Raw genomic sequence first — 17807 nt, forward strand, 5'->3', positions numbered from 1 at the left:
AACCACCCCCCCCAAACCCACCCCTACCCCATGCCTCCTTCACGGTTTAGCTGTCCTAGGATTAAGGTGCACAACTGACATAGCACACACTGCCTACAGCATGGTGTACACTCCCTAGACTGAGGGCAAATTAGCAGCAAGGCTAATTCCATGACTGAGCTAATTGGTATGTTAGGGCATGATAGGGTGGGGCAGAGAGTGTGCAGACAAGCAAGAAGGTGTTCAGACAGTAAGCATGCATCCCCACAGTGTGCAGCCTTGTCCAGTCTGAGAGCTGGCTCCCTGTGCACAGAGTCCCCACTGCAACCTTTCAGTGCTCATTGCTGATGCACCCTGTGAATAGAAAAACATCCCAGAGGTGTCAATGTGGAGTAAAGTTACGTGTGGCTGGTTTGTTTGACAGGTTTGAAGGGAGGAGATATTAATAAGGTGAATTATTGTCTCACCAGTGGAAAAACAGCCTACATTATGAGCAGCAAATACAGTCGACAAAAGTTCAAATAAAACGCTGCTTCACCTATTTTACAAACCTCGCCCTCCTTTACCATAATTATCATTGTATTTGTCTTTTATTATACATTTTATAATTTTTATTATATTACTTGGTTTTCTTTCAATGGAGACCACTTGAAACATAATCCCATCGGGTTAGAATCACCAACACTGCAGTATTGTCCTGGAGCCTTCAAGAATTAAAGATTAATATACTAGACGTTGTTCCAATCAATCCAGGGGGGAAAGAATTGCAGGGGTGTTAAAACAAAAGCGTAATTTCTTCAGTATATGTCGTGCACGTTTGTTTATTTGGTGTAAAAAACAGACAAAGGAAGCATATTTGATTGGGTGTGTGTTTAGATGCAAGTGATCATAAAATGAAATCTTCAGGAATAATTCCAACCAGAGAAGGAAACTCTACATCAATCCTGGCAAACTTCAAACTGGAGTTCTAGAGATGAAAGGGAAGTTTGATAAAGGGCCTTATCATTTTTCTACAGTATAATAAACTTAAGGGGGAAATTACTTGCAGTTCATTTGCACAAATGTTTCAATAAATATTACTCAGTTTTGGCATGACTGAAAAAGGAAAAGTTTTCTATGTGTTTTTTAGTGATGCAAAGATGGACAATGGATATGCAACAAAATAGTTGACAGTGATGAACTTGACATCATCTCAGAAACAACAGCAAGTGGAATATTTGATGCTCCATAGTTAAAAACACCCATTAAACATGTGACACACAGACTAACAAAAATCTGAATAAGCTCATTGTTTACAGAAGGCCAGGAAGGCTGAGAACAATGGATTTACTAACGGTCTTTTATTGCACTTGAAAATAGACTACCTCCTTGTTTCCACAGTTGAATGACTTTCTATGCCTTTCAAAAGAACAAAAGAGCAAAAGAGATGTGCAGCACAGGAACAGGCTCTTTGGTCTTCCAAGCCTGTGCCGACTGTCATGCCCTAAATAAACTAAAAACAAACCTGCTGCCCTTATTTGGTCCATATCCCTCTACTCCTTCCCTATTCATGTAACCATCTGGATACCTCTTAAATGTCCCCAACATACCTGCTTCCACCATTTCTTTTGGCAGTGTGTTCCAGGCTTCTATCACGCTCTGCATGAAAAACCTCCCTCGCACATCTCCCCTTTATCTTTCCCCGCTCACCTTGAACCTATGTCCCCTTGTAATTGAAACTTCAATTCTTGGAAAAAGCCTCTGACGATCCAACCTACATATGCCTCTCATAATTTTGTAGACCTCTGTCAGGTCTCCTCTCAGCTGCCATCTTTCCAGTGAAAACAATCCCAGTCTTCTTAACCTTCCCTCATAGCCAATGCCCTTGAGACGGGGCAACATCCTGTTGATCCTTCTCTGCACACTCTTCAAAGCTTCCACAGCCTCCTGATAGTGTGGTGACCAAAACTGCACACAATACTCCAAATGCGGCTTAACAAGGGTTTTATACAGCTGCAACATGGTTTGCCAACTCTTGTACTCTATGCTCTGGCCAATGAAAGTAAGCATGCCAGATGCCTTCTTAATCACCTTGACCACTTTAAGTTGCCACTTTCAGGAAACAGTGGACCTGTGCTCTCAGATCCGTCGATATGTTAATGTTCCTAAGGTTTCTGCCATTTACAGTATAATTCACTGGGAGAAAGTGAGGACTGCAGATGCTGGAGAACAGAGTCGAAGAGTGTGGTGCTGGAGTAGCACAGTTGGCCAGATGCTCCTCAGATACTGCCTGACCAGCTGTGCTTTTTGAGCACCACACTCTTTAACAGTATGATTCACACTTGAATTTGACAAACCAAAATGCATCACTTTGCAATAGTCTGGATTAAACTCCATCTGCCATTTCTGTGCCCAAGTTGCCAACCTATCAATATCCTGTTGTATCCATTCATAATCGTCAGCACTATCAGCAACTTCACCAATCTGCATGTCGTCTGCAAACTTACTAATCAGACCACCTCCAGATCATTTATATGTACTGCAAACAACAGCAAACCTAAGACTGATCCCTGTGGAACATCACTAGTTATCGGTCTCCATTCTGGAAACCATCCTTCCACCACTACCCTCTGTCTTCTATGACCAAGTCAGTTTTATATCCATCTAGCCAGCCCACCTCAAATTCCATGTGATTTTAGTTTTTGTACCAATCTGCCATCCGGGACTTTATCAAATGCCTTATTGAAGTCCATATAAACTACATCCACAGCCCTTCTGTCATCAATTATCCCTGTCACTTCTTCAAATAATTCAATCAGGTTGGTGAGACATTACCTTCATCATACAAAACCGTACTGCCTGTCACTAACCAGTCCATTTTCTTCCAAATGTGCTAATAACTTGTCCCTCAGAATCTTCTCCAAGAGCTTCCCCATCACAGACACCAGGCTCACTGACCTCTGGTTTTCTGGATTATCCCTGCTTCCTGTCTTAAACAAGAGAACAACATTGGCTCATCTCCAGTCCTCTGGAACCTCGCCTGTGGTCAAAGAGGGTGTGAAGATATTTGCGAATGCCCCAGCTATTTCTTCCTTTGCCTCTCGCAGTAACCTGGGACATATCCCATCTGGCTCTGGGGACATGTCTACCCTAATGCAATTTAGGATACTCAAAACTTCCTCCTTCAATGTAATGACATTCTCTAGAGTATTCATATACTCATCCCTGACCTCAACATCAATCATGTCCTTGTCCTTGGTGAATACTGATACAAAGTACTCATTAAGGATCTTTGCTACTTCCTGTGGCTCCACGGATAAGACACGCACAAGTAAAAAACAAGAATCAACCACATAATATGGACTAGAGCCAACGCTAAGCCTGGCTAAGTGCAGGAGACAAATTCTCATCCCTGAAGGTTGTTAGTGAGCCAACTGGGTTTCCTAAATGGAAAAAAACACTTGCAAGCATGTCTTGTCTTTCATGATCTTGGGGTGACTAAGCGGTTTACATGAGATGCACTACAGTCAGTATTATAATTTAATGATACTTGCACACAAAGAGCAATGAGTTACATGACCAAGCAACCTCCACAACAGAAACAGAGTGCAAAGATCCCAGACACAATAGTAAAGCTGCAGCTCGCAGCTGCCTATCCCAGGCCACAGGGCTGGTTACCCCAGCTGTCAGTCACCCACACAGGCAGCCATTCAGTCATTCACTTATCCACCTGCTTGCCACTTACACACTTAATGGCCAGCCCACTTGCTAAGCTTGTCACTAGGCAGCCAGTCCCATCCAGGCAAAAGTGAGGACTGCGGATGCTGGAAATCAGAGTCTAGATTAGAGTGGTGCTGGAAAAGCACAGCAGGTCAGGCAGCATCCGAGGAGCAGGAAAATCGATGCTTTGGGCGAAAGGCCTTCATCAGGAATGAAGGCAGGGAGCCTCCCATTTATCTCTCCACCCCGGAGGCTCCCTGCCTTCATTCCTGATGAAACGCCGATTTTCCTGCTCCTCGGATGCTGCCTGACCTGCTGTGCTTTTCCAGCACCACTCTGATCTAGCCAGTCCCATTCAGTCAATAATCAGTAATTACAACTTCAATATGGAGGCAATTAGCTCAGTTGGCCGAACAATTGATGAGTGATGGCAATAGCGTGGGTTCAATTCTCGCACTGGCTGAGATTACTATGAAAGATTCTTCTTCTCAATCTCTTGACTCGCCTGAGGCATAGCGCCCCTCAGGTTAAACCAGCACCAGTGCCTTACTCTAATGATACAGCAGCCTTATGGTTTGGTAAGACTGTGGTGATTTTACTTTTAATTCGATGTATTGGCCAGACAGTTCAACAGGAGAGTTAAAGGCTTTTGAATATAATACCAGAATTACTACTGGTCAATGAGCATAACCATTCACTGTAACACAATTACAATCACCCTGTTGCTCTCAGCTGTCCAAGCGTATATGCTGCTTTACCTACAGTACATTGTCACTTGGTTCACTGAAATTATTGACCCTGGAAGTCTGTGAGGGAGCATAGTCGTCTGCAAACTTTTTCTCTAACCTTATAGCTAATGTCATGCACATACTGAAGATGAAATGGTGTTAGTAATACTTTTGTGTAATTGAGTTCTGGGCTGTAGGCATGGCTGGGCAGCCTATGATGCCCATCCCTATTCCCATTGATAAGATGATGGTGCACTGTCGTCTTGAAATGTTGTTGGAGTCTGCCACATTTGTCAGGTATTGCAACCAAAGCTAAACACCGCAGATGTTGGAAAACTGAACCAAGATCGAGCGATGGATCAAGCAGTGCCAAGTGGCAAAGCATTCCTGTCTTCCACAATGTCATAGATCTTCCCTTTTCTTATCTTCTCCTTTTCTTCCTTCGCCACTTCTTCCTCCTCCAAATGTTAATAAAATCCGTTACATCTTCAAACTTTCCCAGTTCTATCAAGTAATCATTGATCTGAAACATTGGCTAGAACTGTGCCTGCTCCTTGATGATAGACTGAGAAACAAGAAGGATTGGGGGTCGAGGATCGGGGGACGTGGGAAATGGATGGATCAGCTGCCTGCTGGGAGGCCAGTTAAATCACTGAAATGGCCCATCAAAGGCCATTCACCACTTCTGTGCATTTTGCTCCCATTGGAGTGTAGGTGGCAGTCACTGGCCGAGACTGGAATCTGATGGTAAGGGATCAGGGTTACATAGAAAAGACAGGCGAATGGGGTTGAGAAATATTATCAGAGTCAAGAGGGTGGTGCAGGTCAGGCAGCATCCAAGGAGTGAGAGAATCAACATTTCAGGCAAAAGCCCTTCACCAGGAATCCCCAGAGTCTATGTGGGATTAGTTGGTTCCATAGGCAGGCGCTGAGGAAGGAGATTTGGCTGTGGTAGCGAGTCTGCTTCAGGGTGCGGCTGAAGAGCTTCAGGGCAGAGGAGATAATCTGGGGGGTGCAGAGAGAGAGAGAGAGACTCACTGAGATGTTTGTAGAGAGAGGAGGAGAGCTTCTTTAAGGTAGGCATCCTTGGAAAAGGCTTCACAGGAGGGTTGAAATCAACTAGGAGGCAGTGAGGACTGCAAATACTGGAGATCAGTGTCGAGAGTGTGGTCCAGCATCTGCAGTTCTCGCATTCTCCTGAGAAAGCCATGGTATGATGGGCCAAATGGCCTAATTTTTCTTGTATATTTCATGGTGTTGTTATGACTATTTATGTTCTTTCACAGGATGTGGCCATTGTTGAATCTAACTGCCCTCAAGGTGAGCTTCCGTCTTCCCTCATCCATGTGATGTACGTACTCCCACAATGCCATCAAGGAGAAAGGTCAACCACTTCAGAATGACCGAGTTTTTCCATCCTGCTTTCGAGTCATTTTAAAGCAACTTCTATGACTTTATTTCCTCATCCAGCAGCCAAATACCACAAGCAGATTATCTAATGAGCATTTAATCATAAGAATTGCAGAACAGGTTTAATAAACAAAACCACACAATAAAGTATCTCTAGCTCATTCTGTGTTAAGCATCTGTCACATATATTTGATATTACTATGCACATTATAAGCTAGGCCTCAGGCTAGATAATCATTAATATATGTCCACTGAAATGCATTGTTCAAAACATTACTGCAAACTGTGCCACTCTGGAGACTGTCTTGATTGTGACATCGTTTTGAATTCATTTGTGGGACTTCGCTGGCCGGGTCGACCATTTATTGCCCGTCCCTAGTTGCCCCTTGTGAAGGTGGTGGTGAGCTGCCTTCTTGAATCGGTTGCAATCCACCTGCTGTGGGTTGACCCCCCAATGCCCTTAGGAAAGGAATTCTAGGATTTTGACCCAGTGACAGTGAAAAAACAGCGATATATTTCCAAGTCAGGATTGGAAGGTGTTGTCTAAGGATCTTTGGTGAATTTCTGCAATGTGTCCTGTAGATAGTATACACTGCTGCTACTGAGCACCGGTGGTGGGGGGGGGGGAGGGGGGGATGTTTGTGGATGTGGTGCCGAAAGGTAGATTGCTTTACCCTGGATGGTGTCAAATGTCTTTAGTATTGTAGCAATACCCATCTGGGCAAGTGGGGAGTATTCCATCACCCTCCTGACATGTGCCTTGTAGATAATGGATAGACTTTGGATGTCAGGAAGTGAGTTCCCCATCGCAGTATTCCAAGCGTCTAACCTGATCTTGTAGCCATAGTGTTTATGTGGTGAGTCCAGCTGAGTTTTTGATCAATGGTAACCCAAAAAGATGTTGATAGTGAGGGATTCAGAGGTATCTAGGGAGGGTGATTAGATTGTTCCTTATTGGAGATGATTATTGCCTGGTATTTGTGTGGAGCAGATGCCATTTGCCACGTGTCAACCCAAGGCTGCAAATTGTCCAGATCTTATTGCATTTGAACATGGACTGCTTCAGTATCTGAGGAACTACGAATAGTACTGAACATTGTGCATTCATTAGTGAACATTCCCACTTCTGACCTTATGGCGGAGGGAAGGTCATTTATGAAACAGCTGAAGATGGTTATAGAGTCATAGAGTCATAGAGATGTACAGCATGGAAACAGACCCTTCGGTCCAACCTGTCCATGCCGACCAGATATCCCAACCCAATCTAGTCCCACCAGCCAGCACCCGGCCCATACTGAGGAACTCCTGTTGAGATGTTCTGCATTGTTTTCCACATTGTCAGGTGGATTCCAGTGTACTGGAAGAGCTTGGCTAGAGGAGCAGCAAGATCTGCAACACAAATCTTCAGGAATATTACCGAAATATTGTCAGGGCCATTTGCACCATCCAATGCCTCCAACTGTCTCTTGACATCACATTGAATGAATCAAATTGGCTGAAGACTAGTTTCTGTGATGCTGGGGACCACTGCAAGAGGCTGAGATTGATCATCCACTCAGCAGTTAGAATCATAGATTAATAGAGATGTAAAGCACGGAAACAGACCCTTCGATCCAACCCGTCCATGCCGAACAGATATCCCAATTCAATCTAGTCCCACCTGCCAGCACCCGGCCCATATCCCTCCAAACCCTTCCTATTCATATACCCATCCAAATGCCTCTTAAATGTTGTAATTGTACCAGCTTCCGCCACTTCCTCTGGCAGCTCATTCCATACACGTACCACCCTCTGTGTGAAAATGTTGCCCCTCAGGTCTCTTTTATATCTTTCCCCTCTCATCCTAACCTATAGCCCTCTAGTCTGGACTCTCCCACCCCAGGGAAAAGACCTTGTCTATTTATCCTATCCATGCCCCTCATGATTTTGTAAACCTCTATAAGATCACCCCTCAACCTCCGACGCTCCAGGGAAAACAGCCCCAGTCTGTTCAGCCTCTCCCTATAGCCCAAATCCTCCAAGTCTGGCAACATCCTTGTAAATCTTTTCTGAACCCTTTCAAGTTTCGCAACATCTTTCCGATAGGAAGAAGACCAGAATTGCACACAATCTTCCAACAGTGGCCTAACCAATGTCCTGCACAGCTTCTGGCTGAAGTTTGCTGCCAATGCTTCACCCTTATCCTCTACTCTGATGTGATGGGCTTTTCTATCATTGAGGATAGGGATATTTGTGGAGCTTCCTCCTCCAGTGGGTTGATTAATTGTCCACCAGCATTCATGACTGGATGTGGCTGGACTGCAGAGCCTAGATCTGATCAGTTGGTTGTGGATTCACTTAGCTCTGTCTATCGCTCATTGCTCATGTTGTTTGTCATGCAAGGAGACTTGTTAGGTACCTTCACCAGATTGATATCTCATTGTTAGGTGTCGTGTTGCTCCTGGCATGACCTTCTGCATTGAACCAGGGTTGATTCCCTGGCTTGATGGTTGAGTGGGGGATTAGAATTGAAAAGTGTGATGCTGGAAAAGCGCAGCAGGCCAGGCAGCATCCGAGGAGCAGGAGAATCGACGTTTCGGGCATAAGCCCTTCTTCAGGAATGAGGCTGGTGTGCCAAGTGGGCTGGGATAAAAGGTTGGAGGGGCGGGGGGGTAGATTTGGGGGAGGGGCGCTGGGAATACGATAGGTGGGAGGAGGTGAGGGTGAAGGTGATAGACCAGAGAGGAGGTGGGGCGGAGAGGTCAGGAAGAAAATTGCAGGTCAAGAGGGCGATGCTGAATCCGGGGGGTTGGGACTGAGATAAGGTGGGGGGAGGGGAAGCTGAATCCAGGGTTTGGGACTGAGATAAGGTGGGGGGAGGGGAAGCTGAATCCAGGGTTTGGGACTGAGATAAGGTGGGGGGAGGGGAAGCTGAATCCAGGGTTTGGGACTGAGATAAGGTGGGGGGAGGGGAAGCTGAATCCAGGGTTTGGGACTGAGATAAGGTGGGGGGAGGGGAAGCTGAATCCAGGGTTTGGGACTGAGATAAGGTGGGAGGAGGGGAAGCTGAATCCTGGGGTTGGGACTGAGATAAGGTGGGGGGAGGGGGCGAGCCCGCTTGACACAACAACCTCATTCCTGAAGAAGGGCTTATGCCCGAAACATCGATTCTCCTGCTCCTCGGATGCTGCCTGGCCAGCTGCGCTTTTCCAGCACCACACTTTTCAACTCTGGTCTCCAGCATCTGTAGTTCTCACTTTCTCCTGAGTGGGGGATTAGCCTGGCCATGAGGTTAGTTTGTGCTGGAGTACAATTCTGGTGTGCCTGATGGTCCACAACACCTCAAAGATGCCTAATCTTGAGTTTCTATGTCTGTTCAAAATCTAACTCATTTAGCACAGTGATAGTGCCACCCAACACAATGGAGGGTATTCTCAGTGCGAAGGCAGGATTTTGTCTCCACAAGGCCAGTGCAGTGGTCACTCTGTCTAGGTTGCTGTCTTGGTCAGATGCATCTGCAGCCAGCAGATTGGTAAGGATGAGGTCAAGGCTGGTGAGCCTGGAGTTGGAACCTGGCGGATAGTGGTGAGGTGGTTGGTGAATCCAGAACGGCATTCCAGCAGACAGTGGTGAGGCAGTTGGTGAGCCTAGAGCGGGATTCCAGCAGACAGTGGTGAGGCAGTTGGTGAGCCTAGAGTGGGATTCAAGCAGACTGTGGTGAGGTGGTTGGTGAGCCCGAGAGGAACTCCAGCAGGCAGTGTTGAGGCACTTGGTGAGCCTGGAGTGTGACTCCAGCAGACGGTGGTGAGGCAGTTGGTGAGCCCAGAGTGTGACTCCAGCAGACGGTGGTGAGGTGGTTAGTGAGCCCGGAACGTGGCTCTAGCAGACAGTGGTGAGGTAGTTGGTGAGCCGGGAACGTGGGTCCAGCAGATGGTAGCGAGGCGGTTGGTGAGCCCGGAATGTGGCTCCAGCAGACGGTGGTGAGGTATTTGGTGAGCCCGGAACGTGGCTCCAGCAGACGGTGGTGAGGTGGTTGGTGAGCCCGGAACGTGGCTCCAGCAGACAGTGGTGAGGTGGTTGGTGAGCCCGGCACGTGGCACTAGCAGATGGTGATGAGGCAGTTGGTGAGCCGGGAACGTGACTCCAGCAGACAGTGGTGAGGTGGTTGGTGAGTCCGGAGCAGGACTCCAGCAGACTATGGTGAGGTGGTTGATGAGCCCAGAACATGGTTCCAGCAGATGGTGGTGAGGTGGTTAGTGAACCCGGAACGTGGCTCCTGCAGATGGTGGTGAGGCAGTTGGTGAGCCAGGAACGTGGCCCCAGCAGACGGTGGTGAGGTGGTTGGTGAGTCCGGAACGTGGCTCCAGCAGACGGTGGTGAGGTGGTTGGTGAGCCAGGAACATGGCTCCAGCAGACAGTGGTGAGGTGGTTGGCAAGCTCGGAACGTGACTCCAGCAGAAGGTGGTGAAGCGGTTGGTGAGGCTGGAACATGGCTCCAGCAGATGGTGGTGAGGTGGTTGGTGAGCCGGGAGTATGACTCCAGCAGATGGTGGTGAAGTGGTTGGTGAGCCCGGAGTGGGACTCCAGCAGATGGTGGTGAGGTGGTTGGTGAGCCCGGAACGTGGCTTCAGCAGACAGTGGTGAGGTAGTGGGTGAGCCGGGAATGTGGCTTCAGCAGATGATGGTGAGGTGGTTGGTAAGCCCAGAACGTGGCTCCAGCAGACGGTGGTGAGGCGGTTGATAAGCCTGGAATGTGGCTCCAGCAGACGGTGGGGAGGTGGTTGGTGAGCCGGGTGTATGACTCCAGCAGATGGTGGTGAGGCGGTTGATGAGCCTGGAATGTGGCTCCAGCAGACGATGGTGAGGTGGTTGGTGAGCCTGGAGCAGGACTCCAGCAGACAGTGGTGAGGTCGTTGATGAGCCCGGAACATGGCTCCAGCAGACGGTGGTGAGGCGGTTGGTGAGCCCGGAGCAGGTCTCCAGCAGACAGTGGTGAGGTGGTTGGTGAGTCCGGAACGTGGCTCCAGCAGACAGTGGTGAGGTGTTTGGTGAGCCGGGAACGTGACTCCAGCAGATGGTGGTGAGGCGGTTGGTGAGCCCGGAACTTGGCTCCAGCAGACGATGGTGAGGTGGTTAGTGAGCCCGGAAGATGGCTCCAGCAGACGGTGGTGAGGTGGTTGGTGAGCCGGGAACATGACTCCAGCAGACGGTGGTGAAGCGGTTGGTGAGGCTGGAACATGGCTCCAGCAGATGGTGGTGAGGTGGTTGGTGAGCCCGGAACGTGGCTCCAGCAGACGGTGGGGAGGTGGTTGGTGAGCCGGGTGTATGACTCCAGCAGATGGTGGTGAGGTGGTTGATGAGCCTGGAATGTGGCTCCAGCAGACGATGGTGAGGTGGTTGGTGAGCCTGGAGCAGGACTCCAGCAGACAGTGGTGAGGTGGTTGATGAGCCCGGAACATGGCTCCAGCAGACGGTGGTGAGGTGGTTGTGAGCCCAGAACGTGACTCCAGCAGACAGTGGTGAGGTGGTTGGTGAGTCCGGAACGTGGCTCCAGCAGACAGTGGTGAGGTGTTTGGTGAGTCGGGAACGTGACTCCAGCAGATGGTGGTGAGGCGGTTGGTGAGCCCGGAACGTGGCTCCAGCAGATGGTGGTGAGGTGGTTGGTGAGCCAGGAACATGATTCCAGCAGATGGTGGTGAGGTGGTTGGTGAGCCAGGAACATGATTCCAGCAGATGATGGTGAGGTGGTTGGTGAGTCCGGAGCAGGACTCCAGCAGACGATGGTGAGGTGGTTGGTGAGCCCGGAACGTGGCTCCAGCAGACGGTGGTGAGGTGGTTGGTGAGCCCGGAACATGGCTCCAGCAGACGGTGGCGAGGTGGTTGGTGAGCCTGGAACGGGACTCCAGCAGACAGCGGTGTGGTGGTTAGTGAGTCCGGAAGATGGCTCCAGTAGATGGTGGTGAGGTGGTTGGTGAGCCTGGAACTTGGCTCCAGCAGACGGTGGGGAGGTGGTTGGTGAGCCGGGTGTATGACTCCAGCAGATGGTGGTGAGGCGGTTGATGAGCCTGGAATGTGGCTCCAGCAGACGATGGTGAGGTGGTTGGTGAGCCTGGAGCAGGACTCCAGCAGACAGTGGTGAGGTGGTTGGTGAGCCTGGAGCAGGACTCCAGCAGACAGTGGTGAGGTCGTTGATGAGCCCGGAACATGGCTCCAGCAGACGGTGGTGAGGTGTTTGTGAGCCCAGAACGTGACTCCAGCAGACAGTGGTGAGGTGGTTGGTGAGTCCGGAACGTGGCTCCAGCAGACAGTGGTGAGGTGTTTGGTGAGCCGGGAACGTGACTCCAGCAGATGGTGGTGAGGTGGTTGGTGAGTCCGGAACGTGGCTCCAGCAGACAGTGGTGAGGTGGTTGGTGAGCCTGGAACCTGGCTCCAGCAGACGGTGAAGAGGCGGTTGGTGAGCCCGGAACGTGGCTCCAGCAGACGGTGGGGAGGTGGTTGGTGAGCCGGGTGTATGACTCCAGCAGACGGTGGTGAGGTGGTTGATGAGCCCGGAACATGGCTCCAGCAGACGGTAGTGAGGTGGTTGTGAGCCCAGAACGTGACTCCAGCAGACAGTGGTGAGGTGGTTGGTGAGTCCGGAACGTGGCTCCAGCAGACAGTGGTGAGGTGTTTGGTGAGCCGGGAACGTGACTCCAGCAGATGGTGGTGAGGCGGTTGGTGAGCCCAGAACGGGACTCCAGCAGATGGCGGTGAGGTGGTTAGTGAGCCCGGAAGATGGCTCCAGCAGACGGTGGCGAGGTGGTTGGTGAGCCTGGAACGGGACTCCAGCAGACGATGGTGAGGTGGTTGGTGAGCCCGGAACGTGGCTCCAGCAGACGGTGGTGAGGTGGTTGGTGAGTCCGGAGCAGGACTCCAGCAGACGATGGTGAGGTGGTTGGTGAGCCCGGAACGTGGCTCCAGCAGACGGTGGTGAGGTGGTTGGTGAGCCCGGAACATGGCTCCAGCAGACGGTGGCGAGGTGGTTGGTGAGCCTGGAACGGGACTCCAGCAGACGGCGGTGTGGTGGTTAGTGAGTCCGGAAGATGGCTCCAGTAGATGGTGGTGAGGTGGTTGGTGAGCCTGGAACTTGGCTCCAGCAGACGGTGAAGAGGCGGTTGGTGAGCCCGGAACGTGGCTCCAGCAGACGGTGGGGAGGTGGTTGGTGAGCCGGGTGTATGACTCCAGCAGATGGTGGTGAGGCGGTTGATGAGCCTGGAATGTGGCTCCAGCAGACGATGGTGAGGTGGTTGGTGAGCCTGGAGCAGGACTCCAGCAGACAGTGGTGAGGTCGTTGATGAGCCCGGAACATGGCTCCAGCAGACGGTGGTGAGGTGGTTGTGAGCCCAGAACGTGAGTCCAGCAGACAGTGGTGAGGTGGTTGGTGAGTCCGGACCGTGGCTCCAGCAGACAGTGGTGAGGTGTTTGGTGAGCCGGGAACGTGACTCCAGCAGATGGTGGTGAGGCGGTTGGTGAGCCCAGAACGGGACTCCAGCAGATGGCGGTGAGGTGGTTAGTGAGCCCGGAAGATGGCTCCAGCAGACGGTGGTGAGGTGGTTGGTGAGCCAGGAACATGGCTCCAGCAGACAGTGGTGAGGTGGTTGGCAAGCTCAGAACGTGACTCCAGCAGAAGGTGGTAAGGCGGTTGGTGAGCCGGGAATGTGGCTTCAGCAGACGGTGGTGAGGCAGTTGGTGAGCCCGGAACTTGGCTCCAGCAGACGGTGGTGAGGTGGTTGGTGAGCCGGGAACATGACTCCAGCAGACGGTGGTGAGGTGGTTGGTGAGTCCGGAACGTGGCTCCAGCAGACAGTGGTGAGGTGTTTGGTGAGCCGGGAACGTGACTCCAGCAGATGGTGGTGAGGCGGTTGGTGAGCCCGGAACGTGGCTCCAGCAGATGGTGGTGAGGTGGTTGGTGAGCCGGGAACATGATTCCAGCAGATGGTGGTGAGGCGGTTGGTGAGCCCGGAGCAGGACTCCAGCAGATGATGGTGAGGTGGTTGGTGAGTCCGGAGCAGGACTCCAGCAGACGATGGTGAGGTGGTTGGTGAGCCCGGAACGTGGCTCCAGCAGACGGTGGTGAGGTGGTTGGTGAGCCCGGAACATGGCTCCAGCAGATGGTGACGAGGTGGTTGGTGAGCCCGGAACGTGGCTCCAGCAGATGGTGGTGAGGTGGTTGGTGAGCCGGGAACATGATTCCAGCAGATGGTGGTGAGGTGGTTGGTGAGTCCGGAGCAGGACTCCAGCAGACGATGGTGAGGTGGTTGGTGAGCCCGGAACTTGGCTCCAGCAGACGGTGAAGAGGCGGTTGGTGAGTCTGGAACGTGGCTCCAGCAGACAGTGGTGAGGTGGTTGGCAAGCTCGGAACGTGACTCCAGCAGAAGGTGGTGAAGCGGTTGGTGAGGCTGGAACATGGCTCCAGCAGATGGTGGTGAGGTGGTTGGTGAGCCGGGAGTATTACTCCAGCAGATGGTGGTGAAGTGGTTGGTGAGCCGGGAGTATGACTCCAGCAGATGGTGGTGAAGTGGTTGGTGAGCCCGGAGTGGGACTCTAGCAGATGGTGGTGAGGTGGTTGGTGAGCCCGGAACGTGGCTTCAGCAGACAGTGGTGAGGTAGTGGGTGAGCCGGGAATGTGGCTTCAGCAGATGATGGTGAGGCGGTTGGTGAGCCGGGTATGTGGCTCCAGCAGACTGTGGTGAGGCGGTTGGTGAGCTGGGAACGTGGCTCCAGCAGACGGTGGTGAGGCGGTTGGTGAGCCCGGAGCGGGACCCCAGCAGACAGTGGTGAGGCGGTTGGTGAGCCCAGTGCAGGACCCCAGCAGACGGTGGTGAGGCGGTTGGTGAGCCCTGAGCGGGACACCAGCAGATAGTGGTGAGGTGTTTGGTGAGCCCGTAGTGGGGCTCCAGCAGACGGTGGTGAGGCGATTAGTGTGCCTGGAACGTGGCTCCAGCAGACGGTGGTGAGGCAGGTGGTAAACCCGGATCGGGACTCCAGCAGACGGTGGTGAGGCGGTTGGTGAGCTTGGAGCAGGTCTCCAGCAGACGGTGGTGAGGCAGTTGGTGAGCCAGGAGTGTGACTCCAGCAGACGGTGGTGAGGCGGTTGGTGAGCCTGGAGTGGGACTCCAGCAGACGGTGGTGAGGCGGTTGGTGAGCCCGGAGTGTGACTCCAGCAGACGGTGGTAAAGTGGGTTGGTGAGCCCGGAGCGGGACTCCAGCAGACGGTGGTGAGGCGGTTGGTGAGCCCGGAGTGTGACTCCAGCAGACGGTGGTAAAGTGGGTTGGTGAGCCCGGAGCGGGACTCCAGCAGACGGTGGTAAAGTGGGTTGGTGAGCCCGGAGCGGGACTCCAGCAGACGGTGGTAAAGTGGGTTGGTGAGCCCGGAGTGTGACTCCAGCAGACGGTGGTGAGGCGGTTGGTGAGCCCGGAGCGGGACTCCAGCAGACGGTGGTAAAGTGGGTTGGTGAGCCCGGAGTGTGACTCTGACAGAGGCATCAAGGAGAGGCCGAGGATGGGACCCAGTATCAGCTGCTACATCAGTGGAAGCTACACTAGCGAGGTAGGCCCAGCGTCAAAAATGGTGCCTGAAGAACAATGTCTTTGATATTGGTTGTGTCTGGTGCTGATGCCAGTGAAGTGGTGGCAGAATGGTTATGGATTCTCTTTTTTTAAATTATTCTTAAAATATTAAATGTGGCGTCAGAATCTTGTCAACAGTGGAAGCCTTTCCCAGTATTTTACTGCATTATTCACTGTAAAATACACATGATAATAAAACCATTCATTCATTCATTCATTCAAGAATGTTTTTCCCTCCTATTGGTTCCCTCACCACCTGCCGCAGACCCAGTCTAGCAGTTATGTCCTTTAGGACCTGACCAGCTCGATCCTTAGTGCTGCTGCCGAGCCACACTTGACAGCGGACACTGAAATCCCCCACCCACAGTACATTTTAGAGCCATGCCACCCTCACTGCTACCTCCAAGTGTTGTTCAACATGGAGGAGTACTGATTCATCAACTGTGGGGGGACAATACATGATAATCAGCAGGAGGTTTCCTTCCCCATGTTTAATCTTGAAGCCACGAGACTTTATGGAGTCTGAAATCAATGTTGAGGGATCCCAGGGCAACTCCCTTCACAACTGTATCCCACTGTGCCACCACATCTGCTGGGTTGTCCTACCTTGGACATATCCAAGGATGGTGATGGTGGTGTCTGGGTTAGTGTCTGTAGGGAATGATTCCGTGAGTATGACTATGTTAGGCTGTTGCTTGACCCATCTTTGAGGCAGCTCTCCCAATTTTGGCACTCGCCCCTCCATGTTAGGATGTAGGACTTTGCAGGGTCAACATGGCTGTTTCTGCTGTTGCCTTTTCTGTGCCTAGGTTAATGTCAGGTGGTCTGTTTGGTTTTTTTATTTTTATTTTTTTTTCTTCACATGCACACACTCACGCTGATCCAGCTCTCGAAAGGAAAACACCCGAGTGGCCAGTGACAAACAGTGCCCTTACCTTCCTATTTATTTATTTATTTATTCTTTTTTTAATATAACCCCCACATTACCGCCTAACTGTGGTAGTGCTTACTTTTTCCCCAGCACCCACGTGTGTGTGTGCAGGTGTGAGACACAGTGACAGACACAAGGTGTACGAATCTTTATTCAATTCCCACCACCAGGAAGATAGGAAAACACCTGAGTGCCCAGTGACAAGCAGTGCCCTTCACATCAAAGGGCAATGCTGTGTGATCAAAACAGTGAAGGGGAGGGCAGGGACTAAATCAAAATAGAGTTGGGGGGGGGGAAATAATGCACTCCACTCCCTGTGGCGCCCACCTCTCCCTGAACAACTCCAGGGTGTTGGTGGACATCGCGTGCTCCTTCTCCAAGGACACCCGGGCCCTAACATATGTCTGGTTTTATTTTTTGTTGAGACTTTGTAGTGATTGGTACAACTGAATGGCTTGCTAGGCTATTTCAGAGGACAATTGAGAGTCAACCACATTGCTGTGAGTTTGGAGTCACATGTAGGCCAGACTAGGTGAGGTTGGCAGATTTCCTTCTCTGAAGGACATTATTGAGCAAGATGGTTTCATGATCGGTAGATTTTTAATTCCAGATATTTTTTATTGAATTCAAATTCCAACATTTGTGGCAGGATTTGAATCCAAGTCCCCAGAAGATTAGTTGAGGTCAAGTCATATTAAAAACAATATTTAGGACCTTAACTCCTCACCCTGCAGTCAAATACCACAAACAGAGTATTGCATGAGCATTTAATCATGAGAATTTCAGAACAGGTTTAATAAACAAAACATATTCTGCAACTCTTATGATTAAATGCTGTAAGCTTAGTAAATATTATAAATGAGATATCATTGCACGGAGAGATTTTTAAGGTGACACATTTTGGGATACATGCAGCTATATATGATCCTCGCACATCAGTTCGTGATGCAAATCATACAATCACTTTTAATCAGATCATTTGGTACACAAACAAAAACTGATAGCATTAGCTCGTATCAAACTAAACAACCCACACCCGAAGCCATTCAGTCCAGATATTATGTCAGTTGAAAAACAAGTTCCCAAAACCAGGTTGTTATACTCTGGTTGTTTATTTTAATTACATTTGGTTCCATAACCCTCATAATAGCTCTCTGGGGAACCCGTACTATTCTCTTCTCATTGAAATCGCACCTTGGCCAACCAGGATCTACCTGACTCATGCTGGGCTAGAAGTGAACATGTATAGAATCATGGACATTTGCAGCATCCATTTGACGCAATAAGGCTCTTAGAAAGAGCAGCATGGTTGAACCCACTTTGACGCAGTTTGTCCATGATCCTGATCATGTCTCATCCTCAGGTACCTCCCTAACCCTCTCTTAAAATCATTTAGAGTCTACTACTTCACAAACATGACATTCTAATCCCCTGCAACTTTCTCTGACAAATCTATTATCTTTAGTTCTTGA

At 50.5% G+C, this 17807-nt stretch overlaps 1 protein-coding gene across 4 annotated transcripts in view; it reads left to right on the forward strand.

Annotated features, from left to right (window-relative positions):
- The window catches only part of lyrm9 (LYR motif containing 9), a 121103-nt gene extending 115156 nt beyond the window's left edge, over nucleotides 1–5947 (forward strand). Inside the window, exon 4 of one of the 4 annotated variants that reach the window (XM_072589874.1) lies at nucleotides 5693–5947. In XM_072589874.1, coding sequence (XP_072445975.1) covers nucleotides 5693–5809 — 117 coding nt within the window. In that variant the 3' untranslated portion in view covers nucleotides 5810–5947. The remainder of the gene's footprint in view (nucleotides 1–5692) is intronic. The other 3 variants (XM_072589873.1, XM_072589872.1, XM_072589878.1) reach the window with 3 other exon arrangements.
- Nucleotides 5948–17807: the final 11860 nt, after the last annotated feature.

The sequence above is a fragment of the Chiloscyllium punctatum genome, chromosome 19 (genome assembly GCF_047496795.1).
Source record: "Chiloscyllium punctatum isolate Juve2018m chromosome 19, sChiPun1.3, whole genome shotgun sequence".
NCBI classification, from domain to species: Eukaryota; Metazoa; Chordata; class Chondrichthyes; order Orectolobiformes; family Hemiscylliidae; genus Chiloscyllium; species Chiloscyllium punctatum.